General features: G+C 33.9%; 1 protein-coding gene across 2 annotated transcripts; it reads left to right on the top strand.

Moving 5' to 3' along the window:
• Nucleotides 1-747: 747 nt before the first annotated feature.
• Nucleotides 748-6,375, top strand: LOC114412529 (transcription factor BIM2-like). 2 transcript variants are annotated; one of them, XM_028376460.1, is made up of 8 exons: nucleotides 748-908; nucleotides 1,026-1,159; nucleotides 1,299-1,386; nucleotides 1,954-2,023; nucleotides 2,113-2,208; nucleotides 3,227-3,642; nucleotides 4,667-4,796; nucleotides 5,995-6,375. In XM_028376460.1, the coding sequence occupies exons 2-8, from the start codon at nucleotides 1,057-1,059 to the stop codon at nucleotides 6,100-6,102; spliced, it is 1,011 nt and encodes a 336-aa protein (XP_028232261.1). In that variant the 5' UTR covers nucleotides 748-908; nucleotides 1,026-1,056; the 3' UTR covers nucleotides 6,103-6,375. The 2 variants fall into 2 exon arrangements, with proteins under 2 accessions (XP_028232261.1, XP_028232269.1); XM_028376468.1 differs by having other exon boundaries at nucleotides 752-1,159; nucleotides 1,302-1,386.
• Nucleotides 6,376-20,203: the final 13,828 nt, after the last annotated feature.

Below are 20,203 nucleotides of genomic sequence, written 5' to 3'. Positions count from 1 at the left end.
GCATAATTTTGACCACATTGATATTTGATAATGTCTTGAAACATATTAAAGCAACAAATTAGTATTGTATAATTGAATTTTAATTATTATTGTATTATTGAAATTTAATTTATTATGCTAAAAATTATCATATATATATATATATATATATTTAATGTTCTTACATAAATAAATTTATTAATTTTATTGAAGTTATTTGATATGTATATATACTTACTTTAATTATATGAAATGAATATTTTTTTTTAATTTTTATGATGAATAATTATAATTATAAAATTTAACTATCAAATTTAACCCGTGTTAAGTCATTATTATTATAAGAAAATATAAGAATATATATGATTATCTAATATTTCATTTATTGAATATTTTGATAATTTTTTTTTAAAAAATATATAAAAATGATTATTATTACTACTAATTATAATTGAATTGAATTTTCATTTATAAAGTAAGTGTAATTTTTTTACATTATCAATCAATTAAAAATTATCTTAAACATAAAAATTATTATTAAAATTGAAAAAGAAAATATTATTCATGTTAGATCGAATAATAATATAATATTTTTTTACAATATCATTCGAATTTAATTAAATTACTATAATAATAATAACAATAATAAGAAAAATAGTTGTCATACCTTCCTTCTAAATGCTTAACATGGAACAAAATGCATTATTTTTTTTAATTATTATTATTAATTTATTATGATCCAGGTAAAGACTCGAAAATGATTAAGAAAGAAGTGTGAGAATACGAAAGAAGGGGTTTATTGCCAAATGAAGAAGGCTCACGAGATACGCATGGGATCAGTCACATGCTAGCGCTCCTCCTTCTTCTTCTCTCTCCGGTGGTGGTGACTCGCCGGAAGACACCAACTTCCACCTTCAACGCCGCCGCTGGTGAACACCCTTCTCAAAATCTCACCTGACCCAATTCCACTTTCTCCTTTCTCTTCTCAATTTCCCATCTGGGTATCCCTGTTTCCCTCAAAGTTCTCTTCTTTTTTCGTGATTCAGAAGTGCTCAGTGATACCCTTTGTTTAGAACAATGAGAGCAGGGAAAGGGAGCCAGGAAGAGGATGAGTACGAGGAAGAAGAGTTTGGTTCTTCCAAGAAACAGGGTACTTCCTCTGCCCCTAACGCCAACAAAGGTACCTTCTTAATTTTCATTGGAAAAAAAAAACATGTTTGCGTGATTATATCTCATTCCTACGTTAATGTTAGATTCAATTATGAGGTGTTTCTTCTCAAGTTCATGTTTGAATGAATTTAGAGTTCTTGTTGTTATAGCAGATGGAAAAGCCATCGACAAGGCTAGTGCGATAAGATCGAAACATTCTGTGACCGAGCAGCGGAGAAGGAGCAAGATAAATGAGAGGTATGCCATATGTGTAACTCTTATTGATTAGACTAGTGCTGTAGTGCGTTGAGTGTTCTAGTGTGAGTTGCTTGAAAATAAACTCAGAAATTAAGTCATAGCTTATTATTGGTTTTGGTTGATTTGAAATTGAAATAATTTGTTGGTTCTCTTTAGTACAATTCTTTTTATTTAATGGATGGTGAGTGTAAAGGTGGATAGGTTTGTCAGCAGTTTTACATTGCTGTGGATCTTATCACTTCATTGCTTCAATTTTATCTTTGTCTTAACCCCTGCTGCAGAATTGGTAGTAAGCGATATTCATGCTAGTGATTGTGAAAGAGGCTACTTAAAATTTGTTGTAAAGAATGTTAAAATCTTGAAAGTCAGTTTCTTGTAAGGCTCTTCTATTATCTTTTATCCTTCTCAGATAAAAAACTTTTGATATTGAAGTCTTAAGTATTAAATGTTACGTGATAAGTTTATAATGGATTTATGAGGTCCTATGTGTTTTTTAATTAACTTAGAGAGCTTAAAATTTTAGTGCATTCAGTTGGAGTTTTGATGATTGGTAACCCTTTCCTCCAGATTCCAGATATTGAGGGATCTCATACCTCATAGTGATCAAAAGAGGGACACGGCATCATTTTTATTAGAGGTACATTTTGTAAAATAATTATATTTTTCTAGTTTAAATTGATTGAGAATATATCAAACAACCTGTCAATCTGTCATGTTTCTTTGCAGGTGATGGAGTATGTTCAGTACTTACAGGAGAAGGTACAAAAGTATGAAGGTTCATATCAAGGTTGGGGTCAAGAGCCCCTGAAGTTGATGCCATGGGTAAATTAGAAAAACCATAATGTTTTTGGGATCTTTTGCTTTTAACTGTATGCAAATCCCTTATTGTATAATACTGGTTTGCCAAAAACAATATCAAAACGGTTGTTTAGCATACAAAAATGCTGACATGAAGTTAGACAAAGCCATTATTGCAAAATGCAAATACGTTGACATGTGAGCACCTGGATGAAATGAAAATTATTAGTTAAAATTAACAGAATAGAGATATAGAGTGAAATAGAAACAGTCTTTATTTTGAATTACTTAATCATTATATTGGTCTCAACTGCAGTTTGGACTTCTATTTTTCATATATTATTTGCCAAATTGATAACAATTATTTGATTTATTATTTTTGTTGGAGATCTCACATTGTCTAGTAATATGTCCAAAATAGTGTATATAAGTGAGGGACAACTCTTACTTCATGAGCTAACTTTTGGGGTTGAGTTAGACTCAAACCTAAAATTCTAAGATGGTATCTGATGACCTGTTAGGTCACCTGTTATCAGATACCTGAGATGTCCTTGGCATAAGGGGTGTGTATTGGAGGTCTTGCATTGTCTAGTATTATAACCAAAATAGTGTAGAGCGAACTTTTGGGGTTGGTTAGGCCCAAACCCAACATTCTAAGAGTAGTGTTTTTTGATAGAGGAGTGCTAACAGCACACTCTCTAATCTAACACATATTTTATATTAGTTAAAAACTACAAAATTAAGAGACTCATTAGATAAGAAGTGAGACCTAAAGAAATTTGTGATTTTCAACAAATTTCAACCAATGGTAGAGTGTGTGTTCAAAAGAATGGATTAGAAAGTGTGTTGCTAGAATTTTTCTTTATCATAAAAGGTTCCTCTGCTGTCGTCGAATTTCTTTAACTCTGTTGCTTTTGGTTGAACTTATCAACGTAAGTACTTAACTGATAATATAGAGTAATATGTATAGTATGATGATCAACCTATTTCATTGGTTAAATTTTTTATTGTATTAGCTTGCTTACTCACTGTAATAATACAGAGAAATAGTCATTGGCGTGTCCAGAGCTTTGCTGGTCAACCTACAGCTGTAAAGAATGGTTTGGGTCCAGTATCACCTTTTCCTGTAAAGTTTGACGAAAGCAATGCTAGTATCTCTCCAACTATGCTTAGTGGCACCCAGAATACAATAGATCCTTATCAGAGCAGGGATATTGTCAACAAGACGGCTGAGAGGCAACCTGATTTAGTAAACAAGGGAATGCCTCTTCCCCTTGCTATGCATGCAAACATGTCTGTTCCTGTCAGAAGTGATGGTGTACTTGCACATCCTCTTCATGGAACTGTTTCTGATCCACAATCAACTGAATGCCCAACAACTAGTGAACCACAGAACCAACAGGATGAATTCACGGTTGAAGGAGGGACAATTAGCATCTCAAGTGCATATTCCCAAGGGTGGGTAATTGCTTAAAGTTTATTGTTGTTGTTGTTATTATTATTATTATTATTATTATTTTATTTCTGTTAGATTGTATGGCTCTGTTTATTATGGATGTTTGATAATTGATACACTTTTTATTTATCTATTCTTTTAGTTTTTTAAAGAACTTTCTTGATTTCTTCTTGTTATGGTTTTAAAAATCTAATAATGCCCGCTTTTTCTTTTGAATTTGTCCATTTTTAAAAATCTGATATTACATTTTCACAAAGATTTCAATAATGTTGTGATGTTTGACAATTGTAAGGCAACATGTATGTTGATTTTATGTTCCCTGTTTGTTACGTTTCATTCATTCTTTAGTATATGTTCATATGGAGAAGAGAACACGAGTTGGTGCTTCATCATTGTTGAGGGGAGTGAGAGATTACTAAATTGATGGATATTTACTTTTTTTTTTCTGAAAAAATAGAAAAGGGAAAAAGGTAACATTTCAAGACCGCTATTAGCTCCTGAGGAATTAGCTAAATAGCATTTGTTCCCCCAATTCTTATGCTACCTGATGGGTCTTGAATTAGGTTCTTGGTCACTGTATTGTGTGGATTACAATTTACACATCACTAATTCATGTCTTGCATCAGCAAAATGTTGGACTGCTGGGGACCACATTACTCCTTTATATACTGTCTTAAAAGTGTGAAATGTGGTTGAGATTCTGAAACCATCTGTTATTCAATTTATAAGAATTCAAATAAGTTGGCATTTTCTTAAATTGATAGTCATTGTGCCGTAATGTTGCTTGTAGTGTTTTAAAGGTTTCTAATAGTCTTGAGTAAATTAGTGTAAGCTGGTTTTAGAATGTTATTACTCATGTTGACTCCCAGCAGTACCATTTGGGACCCTCTAGATGCTTCTTCAAATGGTTTTGGATGGATACCTATATGCTAATGTCATTTAGAATATTGTTCTAGCATTTTTCTTTTTCTGTTTTTGAAGTCTTTGTCATCATTAATAACAAGTATTAAACCATTTGATGAACAGGTTGTTGAATAATCTAACTCAAGCGCTACAAAGTGCTGGTTTAGATCTGTCACAGGCTAGCATCTCAGTTCAGATTAATCTTGGGAAACGAGGAAACAAAGGACTGAGTTGTGGGACCTCTTCTCCCAAGGTATATAGTGGCATGTTGTCTTCATTAATACTTGTGTCTTTCTATTGCGAGATGTGTGTGTTTGCATTCCTGTTCCATCCAATGTAACGCCAATCCATCACCCTCCCTCCTATTTTTTTATATTCGAATGTGAGATTTTTCCGTTCAACACTGCTGGAACGGGTTTCAAAACACACCCTAAGAAGATTTCGATACCCTACCAGTGTATATAGAAATGTTGTAAACGGAAAATAATATTTTGTCCCAGACATTTTTATAAAAATATGGAAAAATTTGTGATACAAAATTAATATTTTAAATGAATTTATGGGATTCATTTGACAAATATTCTATTGATTTTGGATTTTCATTATCTAGAATTTCAACCATTAGTGTAATTGAATTTATGATTTTAATATCATTAATTCTTAATTAGAATTAGTTTTAAGACCTTATAAGTTTGAAGATCATGTATTGGAAAAAAGAATTTGTTATACTATTTCTTTTTAGCCTGCCCCGCATAATTCACAGGTTAATCGGGTTTTACCCGCGGGTATTTTAATCTCTATTAAAAAAATAAAATAGGGTGTGTGATTTTTAACAAAAAAATGGGGGTGTTTTAGTGAAACTAAAACCCCTAACCTAAGGCTCAGCTCTAATACACAGACACTAAACTAAACCTAAATCCCTTTGGCACACTCACCTCAACACTCAGACTACCTGCATCATGCACCCACCAGCCACCAGCCAGTCACCACGCCGGCACTGCCACGGCTGTTACAGCTGTTATAAGTTGGATGGTGAGAGAATAGAGGTGTCATTGTTGTAAGTCAATTTTGGGAGTGTTTGGGGACTATGGAATTACCTCATTATATCGTTCGTACTTCTGAATCACATTGATTCAGAAGGAAGGTTAACCAGACTCTTTTCATTCGATTCTTGTTCTCTAATTTCTGGTTGAACCCTATCAATTGCCTTCCCATTTTGCTGTGCTCAGGATGTAACAGAGGAGCATTAGAACTGAGACTGGTAACTAATCAATGTTAGAGTATTAATATTTGAAATTAAAAATAGGTGGGTTCTTTGATGATATGCTCGTCAATTATCTATCTGGTGATAGTTTGATTAAGTGATATCCACCAAAATCCAAAATATGCAAAATTTCAAGTACCTAGTTTGTATACTGAAGCACTGATCCTCTTTTGTTTGTGTTATGCAGCATCATGACAACCCTTCTTCAAACAATCAAACAATTGCACATTTTAGAGATGCAGGCAGTGGAGAAGACTCGGATCAAGTACAAAAAAGAATGAAAACATATAAGTGATAATTTATGTGGCATTTTCATGAGCATCCACTTGCATCCAGATTTCTCACTTGTTCTTGACGCAGCATATAACTTTTGGTTTCTGTACATCCTTCCCCATTTGTTTGACTTTTAATGGTTATTTTAAAATTATATAAACCTAGAACACAAATACACAATCATTTGTGGAGATATTGAGGCTTCTTCTGTAGGGGGCTTGTCATCTATTTTGCTTGTATGATACATATTATAATTATAATTATTCAGTATTATTGAGCTTTTGCTTGGCAATTTTATGATATGTATACTTAGTTTAGTTATTTTGAGTGCATTTGAGGATTGTCTGGGAAAAATACATTTTTGTGATATGTTTTTAGAGGCAGTTATTGGAATTTAATCTTTCTAGCTTATGCAAAATCAAACTATTTTTCTTTTGGGGTGTTTTGCTTTTCTTCCCTTGACTTTGTTTTCGGGGGCTTGACAACTTGTGCCAACGTACTAGAAACATTTGGTTTCTCCCTGGAAGAATGAATGCACCATCATTTTCATTTTTAAAGTATTACTCTTTCTTAAATAGTTCCCAAAAATTAAACAAATTATATAAATAATTTCCTAAGTATTAGAAATCATACTAGATAGTTTTCCAAATATTTAAAAATCCTTCAAATTTGTCTCTGCATGTTGGTAAAATGTCAATATAGGAACTAAATTGATGGATATTTAATACTTTAAGAATTATTTATATTATTTCATTATTTAAAGACTATTTAGGAGTGTAATACTTGAGGGACCAAATTGATGGTTAACTCCAGAATTTTGCCATTGTGGTCGACTTGGATTTAGCGAGGGATAGGTTTTTTTTTTCTTACTTTCACAATGATGTGAAACTGAATGGACGGTTGTAGATATGGGACTAGAGTTACTTTGCAAAATTGGCTGAGAAACTTCAGAGTGGCTCATCCTTTCCCAACCTTACACGTGCTTGTAAATGTGACATCATCAAAATCTTCTTACATGTGATGAAATTGTAGATGAACTGTGAGTTGAGGTCATTCCATATAACAATAGATCCTTCCATGATATTCCATCAAAATGTCCTATACAAACACACACACGTGTGTATATATATATATATATATATATATTTGCCTCGTGTGTTCCAATGAAGAGTATTATTGTTCTTGTGGCTCTAAGTTCCTTTGATAAGGTGCAATAGGGAGATCGAGGTTCTATGAGGCAGTTGGGAATTTCGAAAGTAATATGATAAATGATCTTATTTATGTGATCAAGTGGAGCTAGGATGTTCTTTGTAGTATCCTTTGGAGCAACTAGTGCAACTTAGAATTTACCAAAAAAAATATATCGATTTGTAAGGCAACAAGTTAAAATCACCCTTTTAAGCATCAATGTTCAAAATATAAGTTTAAGATCAAAAGGCCGAATGAGAGAGATTGATTACACAAATGATACTTTCATCCCTCACAACAGAATGGACTACACCTTCACGTGTCAGCACAGCAAATATTATACATAAATACATAAATTAAGGGAAATTCAAGCCTAACAAGGCTAATATCAAAGATCGTGTACATGCTTAAGGATCATATAAACTGCACCTTCTTCATGACTAAGGCCAAGCACTGAGATTTGAACAAGGAGCTTGTATTACTCGTCAAAGACGTCATTTGGTATTTGTATACTGTAAAAATATGTTACCCACTTCTATTGGCGTAAGCATAATCCATAATAGCATTGTAACACCTGATGCCAACAAGGACCAAATGAGAAACGGGTTAAAAAATATCCTTTGTCAAGGACAAGTTTACCCAATGATGAACAGTCTTCTTATGAGGAGGTAAATCTTCACATCGTATCAGTAAGATAAATTGTATCCCTAAAAGCCGAGATAGGTCAAGATAATTCTCATAATCTAGCCCCTTAAGTGTTGGCAGAACTTTGACAAGAAATAACCTGAAGTTCTCATCAGCTAGCTACTGCATATTCCCTGTGATGTTGATGTTTAACTCAGTCAATGCTAAGTTTCCAAATATCAAGAAAGCTTCCCAAAATTTTGTGGCACTAAAGCTGCCAGTTAGAATTTCAAAACGGTCCCAAGCAAATTCTTTGGTATTAGCTACAGGAGAAGAGCATAAGTATCCCGTTGTGTCAATTGAGTGAGAGCCTAATTCGTTGTACGAGATATTCAACACTTTAAGTGACTTGAGCAATCTGAGGCCCCAAAGCAGTAAAGCTACCGAATTTATTATGACTCAGATTTAAGCAAGATAGAAGTTGCATGGCCTCCAACCCTGTCAAAAGATCAGTATGAGACATTTTATTTCCATTCTTAGATACAACATCAAAAGCTAAACTTTCCAAAAGTGATTAGACAAGGATACAACCTACGCTAGAGTTAGCATTAAGTATTAAAAATAAGGGCGGGGGGGGGGGGGGGGGGGGGTCATGAATCTATGGTATAGGATTAAGCGCAATGGCATACTAGAATCCATGTTGCGGACCTTACTAAAGGAATAAGCAAAGATTCTTGTATTTGAAGGGGGATAAAAGCTAAGTTACAGCTAAATTATAAGATATGCAAGTTCTACCTTCAACGGATCGAAGTTTGTTGTGGCTAAGGATTTGCACCCACAATAAATTCTCAATGGATCCTATCCGTGACAGTGATAGATTTTGTAATCGTAGACAGACATAACCAGTGACTGTTTCTGTTGCATCTTTTATAGTAATGGCAGTATGATATTAAAGAGTCCCTAGTTGAAGTTATCTGCAGAATCATAAAAAAATAGTAAGAGTAAAAAGATTTTTTTGGGGAAGAAACAGAAAATTTGCACTAGTGTTAAGTTGTAAAAATAAGCATACACCAGCGTGGCCTAGTAAAATCTTTCCAAAATCTAGTGCAATTTTATAGGAAAACCAGATGAGGGGGAAAAATCATTAAGAAAATTACAAGATTCTTGTATTTTCTAAATGGCTTTTCTTCAGTCAACTGTTTTTAATATAAAACTATAAAGTGAAAGTTTGGTTCTGAAAATATTTTCAGTTTCCACTTTTTACCCCACATCACACATGGGAATCTTAGAAAATCTTTTTCAGTCAAATACAAATAAATACATTCCTAGTCATGTTTCCTATTGTCAAATTGAAAGAAGAAGACAATCATGTGATATGCAAATACAAGAATGGAAGGTCCATTTATTCTAGCTAGCTATCATATATTCATATTCACATGAAATTTATGCTGATTGATATTCACATGAGTATTTGACATCTTTATCAACAAAAGGGAAAGGGGAACAAGATCATGTTATGATAGATATTTAATACTAAAGAAAATTATATTACTCACTTTAGTGGTATCAAACTATGCTCTTCCTTGTAGTATATAGAATGTGTTGGATCCAACTTCATCAGATCGGTATAAAGTTGGAGAACTTCTTCACTGTTAGATTTTCTTCCATCATGTTGAGATGATAACATATCAAGAGCAGTCAAAAGTTTTGCGAGTGTAAGCCTTCCGATTTTACTACAAAAAGAAAAAGGCACGATATTATCCAGAAATAAAACAAGGGAATTAAACTTCCAAGGTGTCATTTCAAACCATAAAGTTATCCATTTAACAAATCAACCTTACCATTCATTCTCTGACAAGTAGTCCTGAAAATTAGTTATTTCTTCAATAACTTCCTCAGTGCATCAATTGGAAGTTGTTGGAATATGGTGATTTTGATTAGCAGTAACAATGGAATTTGATTCTTGAAAATGATCATTTTTTTTTTTGCAAATTTGTATCCATCCATGTAGTCCTTTTTCCAACCTGTGCTTCAGTAGGTTCAATATATGAGTTTGTACAAACAATTTAAAGGAAATTTGAGAATGATCACCATAGTAATTTTTGTTTGAAGATACAGTACCCTTAGAATGTCCAATGTTGATCTCCATAGAGTAAGTTTTCAACGGTTGAAGGCTCCATATTTCCAAGGTTTAGATATACAACCCAAACCTGAGCAGTATTTGGATTGTTCATTGAAAGTGGTTTCCAACACTACCAGAAAATTTAGTTTTTACAACACTGATTTTAAGTCGGTTGATAAACAACTGCCTTAGAAAGGAATGCGGTAACATTTTTGTAAATAAATATGATTTTAGAAGATTTTTTATTGTTTTTAAAATCTCCCTCTACTCTCTCATGCCTCTCTCTATTCTCACTCTCCCTCCCACTCTCTATGCCAACCTCTCGCGTTTCTATGCTAGGGTTTCTCCATCTTTCACCTCCGTCTAATTCCCTTTCGCTCCTCCTCCTTAACCTTCGTCTTCCTCCTCGTGTGTGTGATGGATGACTTAAGTGCGTGACGATGAGCAAGTTGCGGCAGAAGCACCACACCTTCATCTTCTTCGTTCTCTCTTTCTCCACATTGAGGTGGAGAGCAATGACACCATCGACAACGCCAAGGCCAAGATCTATGTTCTTTCTCTCTCTCTCTCTCTTCCATTTCTTTGATAAGCATGGAGAACAAGATCGATTCACTTTAATATAGCCGATGTTACTTCACTTGCTTTCGTTGTTCATTTCTCTCTACATTTGCTTTGTCAGGCCTTGGATAGCGTGGAGAACGAGGTCGATTTGCTTGCCGAGTGTTGCGACAGGTCTAGATTTCTGTTTCTAAGAGTTCCTTATTTGCATTTTGTCATTTGCGTCTTTATCATAACAAGTTGATGCGCGTGTGACTATATTTTTGTGTGCTTTGATGCCTAATGTTGTTGACTGAAGCTCAGTAGATTAATATTGAGTTGCATTCACTTTTACTTCTGTAGAAAGTGCTTATATGGACGATAATTGCATTGTGTCCATGTAATTAATTATCATATATGAAACTATCACATTGTGAAGAAAGTGCTTAGTAGGACTCATACATCAATTACTACTGAAATAAGTATTCAAAAATTGAAATAAGATAATGATGTGAAAATTGACTGATTAATCATTAATCATTAATCATTTTTCATCCTGGTATATAATGTATCCTGTAGAAGCATAGTAAACGTATTCGCTCAAAGATTACCTTGGTAGGGCTTGTAAAATGCAGGCGAAGAAGAATAATGCAGTTAGGAGGTAATGAGGTATAGTTTCTATGTGTCCTGGGATTCAACATTTTAGGGGATACACTTTTTTATTCTGATGCCTTGTACCTACATGCATTTTACACACAAAGAAATCAATGTTCCATGTGCAGACAGTAAATAAAAAATAGCTATAATTATAGTAATTAGGAATAAAATAGGTTGCTCAGGGCTGTGTCTGCCTAGAGTTATGGTTCAGATTTAGGTTGTTTTTCAATCACTTAATAGGAAGTTCTTGGGATTTTAGTGGGTGATCTGGGTGAAATAGTTGGGATTTTTTTTTTATAAATTGTACAAATCAGGCAGTTCCATCATTCCATGCTAGCAAGCATAATAGAGCCGAGTATGGTTTGTGATCAAGAGATTCAATTTCTGTATTTGGTTTGGAATTTAAGCTTGTGATTCTTAATTTTGGTTTTTAGCAGTGCACCTCTATAGTCACTTGTTTATGAGTCATGTTTTGGAATTTTAAACTTTGCCTCATAGAATATCAAGTTTACATTTGAAAATTGAAATTGTCTTATTGTTCTTTCAAAGGGAATAAATTCTTTATTATGCTAGTTTGTAGATTCTTTGATAAAATTTTAGGTTCTATATGTACTGGATAGCAGAGGCTTTCAATAGTTGTAGTGCTAGCACTACTGACATTATCGGTACCTTAAAAAGGGTTAAACTAGAGCTTGAAACTACTTCACAAAGACAAGAGATTATGGCATGTTTCTTACGCGATTATCAGCTCTCCCTTGAAGAGGTTTAAATTATTGTTTTATGTCTTGAACTATGGCTTTGTGAATTAAATGAAATACATGTACTTTGTTCTTGCTTACAATTAATTGTTGATTATCAGTAGATAAATGCACTTAGAGAAGAAGAGCTGAATGGAAACTTTTTCAAGGCATTATCTCATGTCCAAGAGATTCATGACAATTGCAAAGTGTTGCTTAGGACACATCATCAGGTAATCTTCTTGTTGTCTCTATCCCCCTATATTAGGCATGCAATTCAAACCTGTTGTCTGAAATCTGAATTCTGAACCCAAAATACCTATATAATTATGAGTTTACTTGGGAATACTCTTCATCCTCTTGGGAAATATTTTCCATCCTTGACTTAAAGTCATGAGAGTTCCGCTAGCTTGCTGTTGTTGCAAAGTGGGTAATAACATTACAAAGGTGAATGTGGAAAAAGATTTACGTAAAATCTAGAATTTAGATCATTGATGGAGATATTTGTAGCAAACAAGAAGAAGGTGCACATCTTTGGAACAAAAATGAAACTTTCCTGGATGAATAGGCTCTGTATTCTTATTCAATAATTTGAAGTAATTATCCTTAATCAATGTTAATTCCGGTTGTACGAGTTTTGAAGATTTCCATTATTGACAACTCGAAATGAACAGTAAGATGTTCTATAATTAAATAGAATTAACAAATATTATTAACTTTATATTTATATTTCTCTAAGTTATAAATGACCAAAGCAACTTGGTCTTTCTATTTCTTCATGTCAATAATTATTTTGTTGCATGTTGTTTGCTTTTCTGTCACAATTTTCACCTGGATTGCACCGTACTTAGCTGTTACTTTATCAGTTTAAAATAAAATTTCATTTTTTATTAAATTAAGAAATTTCATTGCAGCGTGCTGGTTTAGAGCTGATGGATATGATGGTTGTGTATCAAGAAGAAGTTTATGTGCGCCTATGCAGGTGAAGATTCATCTACTTCAGCCTCATATGGCTAGAGCATGCATTGTATTTTATCTTTGTGAGTTACACACACACACACACACACACACACACACACACACACACACACACACACACACACACACACACACACACACAAACACACACACACACACACACACACACACACACACACACACACACACACACACACAATATACACACACATAATCCATATTTCTAGGTGGGTTCAGGTCGAACGTAGAAAATTGGGTGACACTAACAATCCAGAAGTTAGTGAGTTTCTGAAAACTCCAGTGCGCTACCTCAAGGAAAGATCTGTCTTTTTCAAATATTGTCGAAAATAGGTAATTCTATCATGGATTTAATTAGCTTTTTTCTAAATTGACAAATCTAGTTTTTCGTGGGATTAAAATTTGGCCATCTTCCAAGGTAAATATTGAGATATTTTGTATTCTGAAGCATATTATATTGCACCATCTATTGGTGACTATGATAAAAAAATTTGCTAGTAGACCTCATCAATAATAAGATCTAAAGATTAAAAAGTTATCAACTCCAAATGATTAAAAAGTTATCAACTTGTCCAAGGATTTCAGTTACCTGTGAACTATCCTTTGAATGGAATTGGTAATGCATTAAATTGTTAGAACCTATTAAACCTCCTCTGGTCCCCACTGCTGGTGAATTTCCAATTGGACAAGAGCAACTTGCTTTAATTTCAAGGGAGCATGACACAGCTGCTCTACAACAATATGGAGGGGTATGTTGCCAATAATATATTCTCTTAACTTGGTAATGATATTATTCAGTGTCATAATTTTCAAGTGTTGCTTTTGAATCATTATCAAGTTATAGGACTATCAAATTTGTTGAAAACCAATCCTGAGAAGGGTATTCATGGTGATGATGTTGACTTACTAAAATGAAGGAATGCATTTGGTTCCAACAATTATCCTTGGAAGAAAGGAAGAAGTTTTCTGGTAATTTTAGTCATTATGAGTTTAATGATTGTACGATATTTTATGATTTATATGCTTTTTAAATGATTGGCGAACAAAAAAAATTGGAAGTGTATTACTTATAACTCTGTCAATTAATAATGCAAGCAACAAAGAAAATAATGTTAGATTTGATTTAGTTTTATTAATGTTTTATGAGAATCCGTTGGACCCAGGGCCGTGCAAGATGCAAGGAAAATTAGGCATAAGCCTATGGCTCGAAAAAAAAAAATTTTTTTTAGGCCCCTAAAATTTTTTTATTACTAACTATTAACAAATTTTAACTGATCAAAATAAAATAATTTAGAATCTCTCTCTTCCCTAAAAATTAGTCAATCAATATCATCTTTTTAAAAATTAATCAATATCACAATTAATGCCATTTAAAGTATTTTATTTATCCCAAAAAAGTAAATCCCAATTAACTTTCCTTTAACCCATCTCAATTCCCTAACTAACGTATCTCACTCTCCAGACTCCATTCTTCACGTTTTTTCATCTCCTCATCTTCTGTTCATAAAAAAAAACATCTATTCTTCTCCTTCCCTTGAATGAAATCTATTGTCTATTGATCAAACTTTGTTTTCGTGGCTTAACCTCTCTGGATTTGACATCATCTAGATTCTGAACGCCTATAAACCGCATACATCCCGGCGTCCCACATACGGAGCCTTTCATCTCCATCCCGGTGGATTGGTGGAACGATTCATTTCACATGCATGACTCTAGGTACGCAGCAATACAACACGTATCACGTAGCACCCTTGCGCCTGACATAACATCTAAACAACAAAATCTCTGTCTATTTCCAATTCCAGGTTCTATCTGTTGAATAAGTGGCCTCAGATATCTTAAGAAGGGGGGGGGGGTTTGAATTAAGATATCAGAAACTTTTCTTAATCAAAAAATTCTATTTTGATTCTATCCCAACAACCCAAGATTCCTTTTAAAAATGAACTCCTAAATAATAATGCAAATTAATCTTACTAAATAGAAATAATAAGCAATAAACAATAAAGGAGTTTAAGGAAAGAGAAAATGCAAACTCAGATTTATACTGGTTCGGCCACACCCTTGTGCCTACGTCCAGTCCCCAAGCAACCCGCTTGAGAGTTCCACTATCTTGCAAAATCCCTTTACAAGTTCTGAACCACACAAGGACAACCCTTCCTTTGTGTTTAGATTTCTTTACAATAAGAGACCCTCAGTCTCTTAATCCCTTTTGAGAAATAGAATGGAGAAAAGAATAAATCTCTCTTGAAAGAGATAGATTGTACAATTGAGCACTCAATTAATTCCTTATTGAATTGCAAGTGTATTGGCCAAGGAATTCTTAAGAGGATAAAATGATTTTGCTTTTTGAGAGGATAAGACTTTTTGTTCTGAAAAACTTTGAGCGAATTCGTGTTCCAAGTCACATATAAATAGACCTTTGATGGCCATGTAAAAACCATTTGAAAAGTTGTGACCCTTGGAAATAATTTTCTGAAAATCTCCTCTGGTAATCGGTTACCAGACTTGTGTAATCGATTACAAGCTTTAAAATTTGAATCAAAACGTTTAGTAACTGCTGGTAATCAATTACCATCCATGTGTAATCGATTACACAGTGTAAAATTTGAATTCAAATTTCTAATAGCTGTTATAAATCATTTTGGCCACTGGTAATCGATTACATCCTCTGGTAATCGATTACCAGAGAGTAAATCTCTTGAAAAAGACATTTTTGCTTAAAACTTCTTGGCCAAACCTTTTGCAGTTTCAATTTGGAATTCCCTTCCTAAAACACTAGAGATCCTCTTGATGTTTGTACCTTGTTTTCTTGGATTTTTGTCTTGAATTAAACTTGAGAAGCGCATTTTCATAAGGCATCAAAACATCACGATCATATGGCATCATCAAAACATCAAAGGCAAAGTCTTTGCTTCTACAATCTCCCCCTTTTGATGATGACAACTTAATTCATGTAATCAAGATACAAGCAATGTATATGCAAGATATAATGTCGCGTTCACTCATTTCATACTCCCCCTATGTTCTCCCCCTACTTTTTGGAATTGATGATCACTTAATCACCACTTAATCACTTGATTTCTAAGCTTCTATACCATCCCATTTCTTTCCCCCTTTGGCAACATCAAAAAGCCAAAGTGCGTGGCAATCAACACAAGATGATATAACTAAAGTTTACACCATCAATCATAAGTCATAACCAAATATAAGACGATCATCCATAAGTTAAAACCAAATATAATCCAAGCATAAATAAGTCATAACCAAATATAATCCAAGCATAAAAGACTAAGTGCCAATTATCGAAAGATTACGAAAGTTCAGAAAATGATAACTAAAAAGCATAGCCAAATACACGACTTATAATAAAAGATAATAACATCCTAAAAACTAAGATGGTGGTGGAAGGTCAAAGCTCCGACGAAGATAAGTGACATCCTCTTCAAGCTGGGTGATGCGGGTATCCATGCCTTCAAAGCGACCATCTAAGGAATCGAATCATTCACCAACATAAGTGCGGAGACCCCGTAACTCCGAAAGAACTTCAGTCATAAGGGCTGAGGAATCATCTCGCTGAGGAGGAGGAGAAGGAGTATGCTCGTCTTGTGGAGGTAGCGCGTCCTTCTTTAGCCATTGACCATCACGATCCTTACGGTAACCAAATGAAGTGACTGCACCAGCACCTATAGGAAAGGAACGCTTGACTTGAAAAAAAGGTTCATCATCAAGAGGAATTAGAAAATGACGGAGAAAAAGGGTGACCAATTGAGGATATGGAAGAGGTGCATTGGCCCATAATGCCTTATGCATTCAGTACCTAACCAAGTGGGCCTAGTCGATCTGACGACCGGTAAGGAAAGCCAACATCAAAATCAAGTCCTCCTCAGAGGCTTGAGCCAAATTAGAAGAATGGGGAAGCAAAATTCTAACGATAATATAGTGCATGATGCGACAATCAAAGGTTAATGATCCGACCAGTAATCTACTAGTCATTTCAGCCTGCTCATTACAAACCATACGACGAGCATCATGACTAGAATAGTCGAACTTCTAGTCATCAACAATGGTTCCTTCAAAAGGTGCACCTTGACTGGGTAATTTAGTCAATGAAAAAAACAGAGATTGATCAATGATCATAGAAATACCATGCACCTCAGAAGAAATAATACCATCCTGAATTTTTAAATTATTGTAAAAGACTTTAACAAGTTCAGGATAGTAAGGCAATTTTAAGGACATAAAATCAACCAATCCAGAGTTTTGAAACACTTGATAACAGTCAAATGTCTCATCATTAAACAAATCTGTGTCTAGGTACTTAGGGTCTAAGATGATCCTAGAAGAAAATTGAGAGTTGTACCGTAGATGTTGATCATCTGAAAAAAATAGAGTAGATGATCTTGGAGATGATAAGGAAGGATGAATTGGTGTTGTGGGTGCTTCAGATGGTCCGTGGTGGCGATGGCCAGCAACAGCGGTGGTGGAAGATGTTCCCTTTCGCTTCTTCGATGATTCTGCCACTTGATGAAGTTTTAGTGAATTTCAATTGGTGGAATTGAAAGAGGAGTGAAAATGATGAAGATTGAGCTTTGTGGGACGTGATTTGGTTAAAAATTGAGGGAGTTATGAAGATTTGAAGATTTAGGGAAAATGAGGCACGTAGGGAGAAGTGTGGTTGCGCAGCACCACTGAATTTCATGAGTATTTATAGAAGAGGATGTTATGTAATCAATTACAAGGTTTGGTAATCGATTACAGGAGCATTTAACCTTCTGGTAATCGATTACAGGCTGTTGTAATCGATTAAAGACTATTTGTTCTTGTGTAATCGATTACATGTTATGGTTATTGATTACCAAAACAATATCTTGGCTGTTTCATCAAAGAATATATACTTCTATGCTAAAAACATCTATCTATATCAATTATCAATACTAATACTTATTTATTTCAATCAAACAAGTATTAATCACACAATTAACACACCAATCAAACATAATCAACATCATAGAATCAAAAATCAATCAATCATGAAATATTAATATTTCAATCAACCAATCAATCCTTAGTTATCCAAATCACTAATATCTAAGAGACCTAATTGGGGAGAGGTTTTGTGAAAATATCAGCAAGTTGATTCTTTGTATCTACAAACTCTAACACACAATCTCCCTTCAAAACATGATCTCTTAGGAAATGATGTCTGATTTCTATATGTTTGGTTCTAGAATGTTGAACTGGATTTTTGGATAGAATGATTGCACTGGTATTGTCACACCTAATTGGTATATGATCAAGAAGGATTTCATAGTCAGATAGTTGTTTCTTCATCCATAAAATTTGGGCACAACAACTACCAACAAAAATATATTCCGCTTCAGTAGTAGATAAAGCAACACTATTTTGTTTCTTACTATGCCATGATACAAGAGCAGATCCAATAAATTGACATGTCCCACTTGTGCTCTTTCTATCAGTCTTGGATCCGGCAAAGTCAGAATCAAAGTATCCTATTAAGTTACATGTTGAGTTCTTAGGATACCATAACCCTAAATTGATTATTCCTACTAGGTATCTTATGATCCTTTTTACTGCACTCAAATGTGGTTGTTTGGGGTTGGATTGGAACCTAGCACACATGCATACACTAAACATGATATCTGGTCTACTAGCAGATAAATAGAGAAGAGATCCAATCATACCTCGATATTGTTTCATGTCTATAGACTGACCGGATTCATCTTTATCTAAATAACAACCAGTACTCATAGGTGTAGCCATGTGCCTTGCACTTTCCATGTCAAATCTTTTGATCAATTCTTTGCAGTATTTTGCTTGATTGACAAATATACCTTCTTTAGTTTGCTTGATTTGTGACCCCAGGAAGTAATTTAGTTCTCCCATCATTGACATCTCAAATTCGCTTTGCATATGAAGAGAAAACTCCTTGCACAATGAATCATTAGTGGATCCAAAGATTATATTATCAACATATATTTGAACCAATAGAATATCATCATACTTTCTCTTTATAAGTGTGGTATCCACTTTTCCTCTAGAAAAATCTTTTTCTAAAAGAAATTTGCTTAGACGTTCATACCATGCCCTAGGGGCTTGTTTCAAACCATATAAAGCCTTTTTCAATCTATAAACATGATTTGGCTTATCTGATATTTCAAAACCTAGAGGTTGTTCAACATATACTTCTTGAATTAAGCCATTTAGAAAAGAACTTTTAACATCCATTTGATACAGTTTAAAATTCATTATAGATGCATAGGCTAAAAGCATTCTAATGGCTTCTAATCTTGCAACTAGAGCATATGTTTCTTCATAATCTATACCTTCTTCTTGATTGTATCCTTTTGCAACTAATCTAGCCTTATTCCTAATGATTATGCCATGTTCATCTAACTTATTCCTAAATACCCATTTTGTTCCTATGATGGGGTAGTTTTCAAGTTTCTCTACTAGTTCCCACACATTGTTTCTTTCAAACTGATTTAGTTCTTCTTGCATAGCAACTATCCAATGATCATCTATTATGGCTTCATTTATATTTTTAGGTTCAACCATAGACACAAAAGCCATATTATTGCATAAATCTTTAAGAGAATGTCTAGTTGTTACCCCTTTTGAGATATCACCAATAATGTTGTCAAGGGGGTGATCTTTTGAAGCTTTCCATTATTTTGAAAGTTCATCATTTGATTTGGCTTCTTCTGGAGAATCTTCATTGCTTCCTTTCCCTTTTCCTTTAGAATCTTGTCCATGAATATGCATTTGTTCTAAAGATTCTGCAACATCATCTAAAATATCCTTTCTTGGAGAAATAGCATTAGACTCATCAAAGGAAACATGAATAGATTCTTCAATAGTCATAGTTCTTTTATTATATATTCTATAAGCTTTACTATGCAAGGAATAACCAAGGAAAATTCCTTCATCTGACTTGGCATCAAATTTTCCTAAGTTATCCTTTCCATTGTTTAATACAAAGCATTTGCAACCAAAAACATGTAGATGTGAGATGTTTGGTTTCCTACCATTGAACAATTCGTATGGAGTTTTCTTTAAGATAGGTCTTATTAAAGCCCTATTCATAATATAACATGCAGTATTAACGGCTTCAGCCCAAAAATATTTTGGAAGAGAAGTATCATTCAATAAGGTTCTAGCAATTTCTTCCAAAGACCTATTTTTCCTTTCAACAACTCCAATTTGTTGAGGGGTTCTAGGTGCCGAAAAATTATGTTCAATAC

The sequence above is a fragment of the Glycine soja genome, chromosome 1 (genome assembly GCF_004193775.1).
Source record: "Glycine soja cultivar W05 chromosome 1, ASM419377v2, whole genome shotgun sequence".
In the NCBI taxonomy this organism is placed as follows: Eukaryota; Viridiplantae; Streptophyta; class Magnoliopsida; order Fabales; family Fabaceae; genus Glycine; species Glycine soja.
This window is presented reverse-complemented; position numbering and strand designations above follow the sequence as displayed.

Coding starts and splice junctions, on each gene's coding strand:
- LOC114412529 (XM_028376460.1), top strand. CDS start 1,057: ATGAGAGCAGGGAAAGGGAGCCAGGAAGAGGATGAGTACGAGGAAGAA. Junction 2,209..3,226: donor CCCTGAAGTTGATGCCATGG/GTAAATTAGAAA, acceptor GTAATAATACAG/AGAAATAGTCATTGGCGTGT. Junction 4,797..5,994: donor GTGGGACCTCTTCTCCCAAG/GTATATAGTGGC, acceptor TGTGTTATGCAG/CATCATGACAACCCTTCTTC.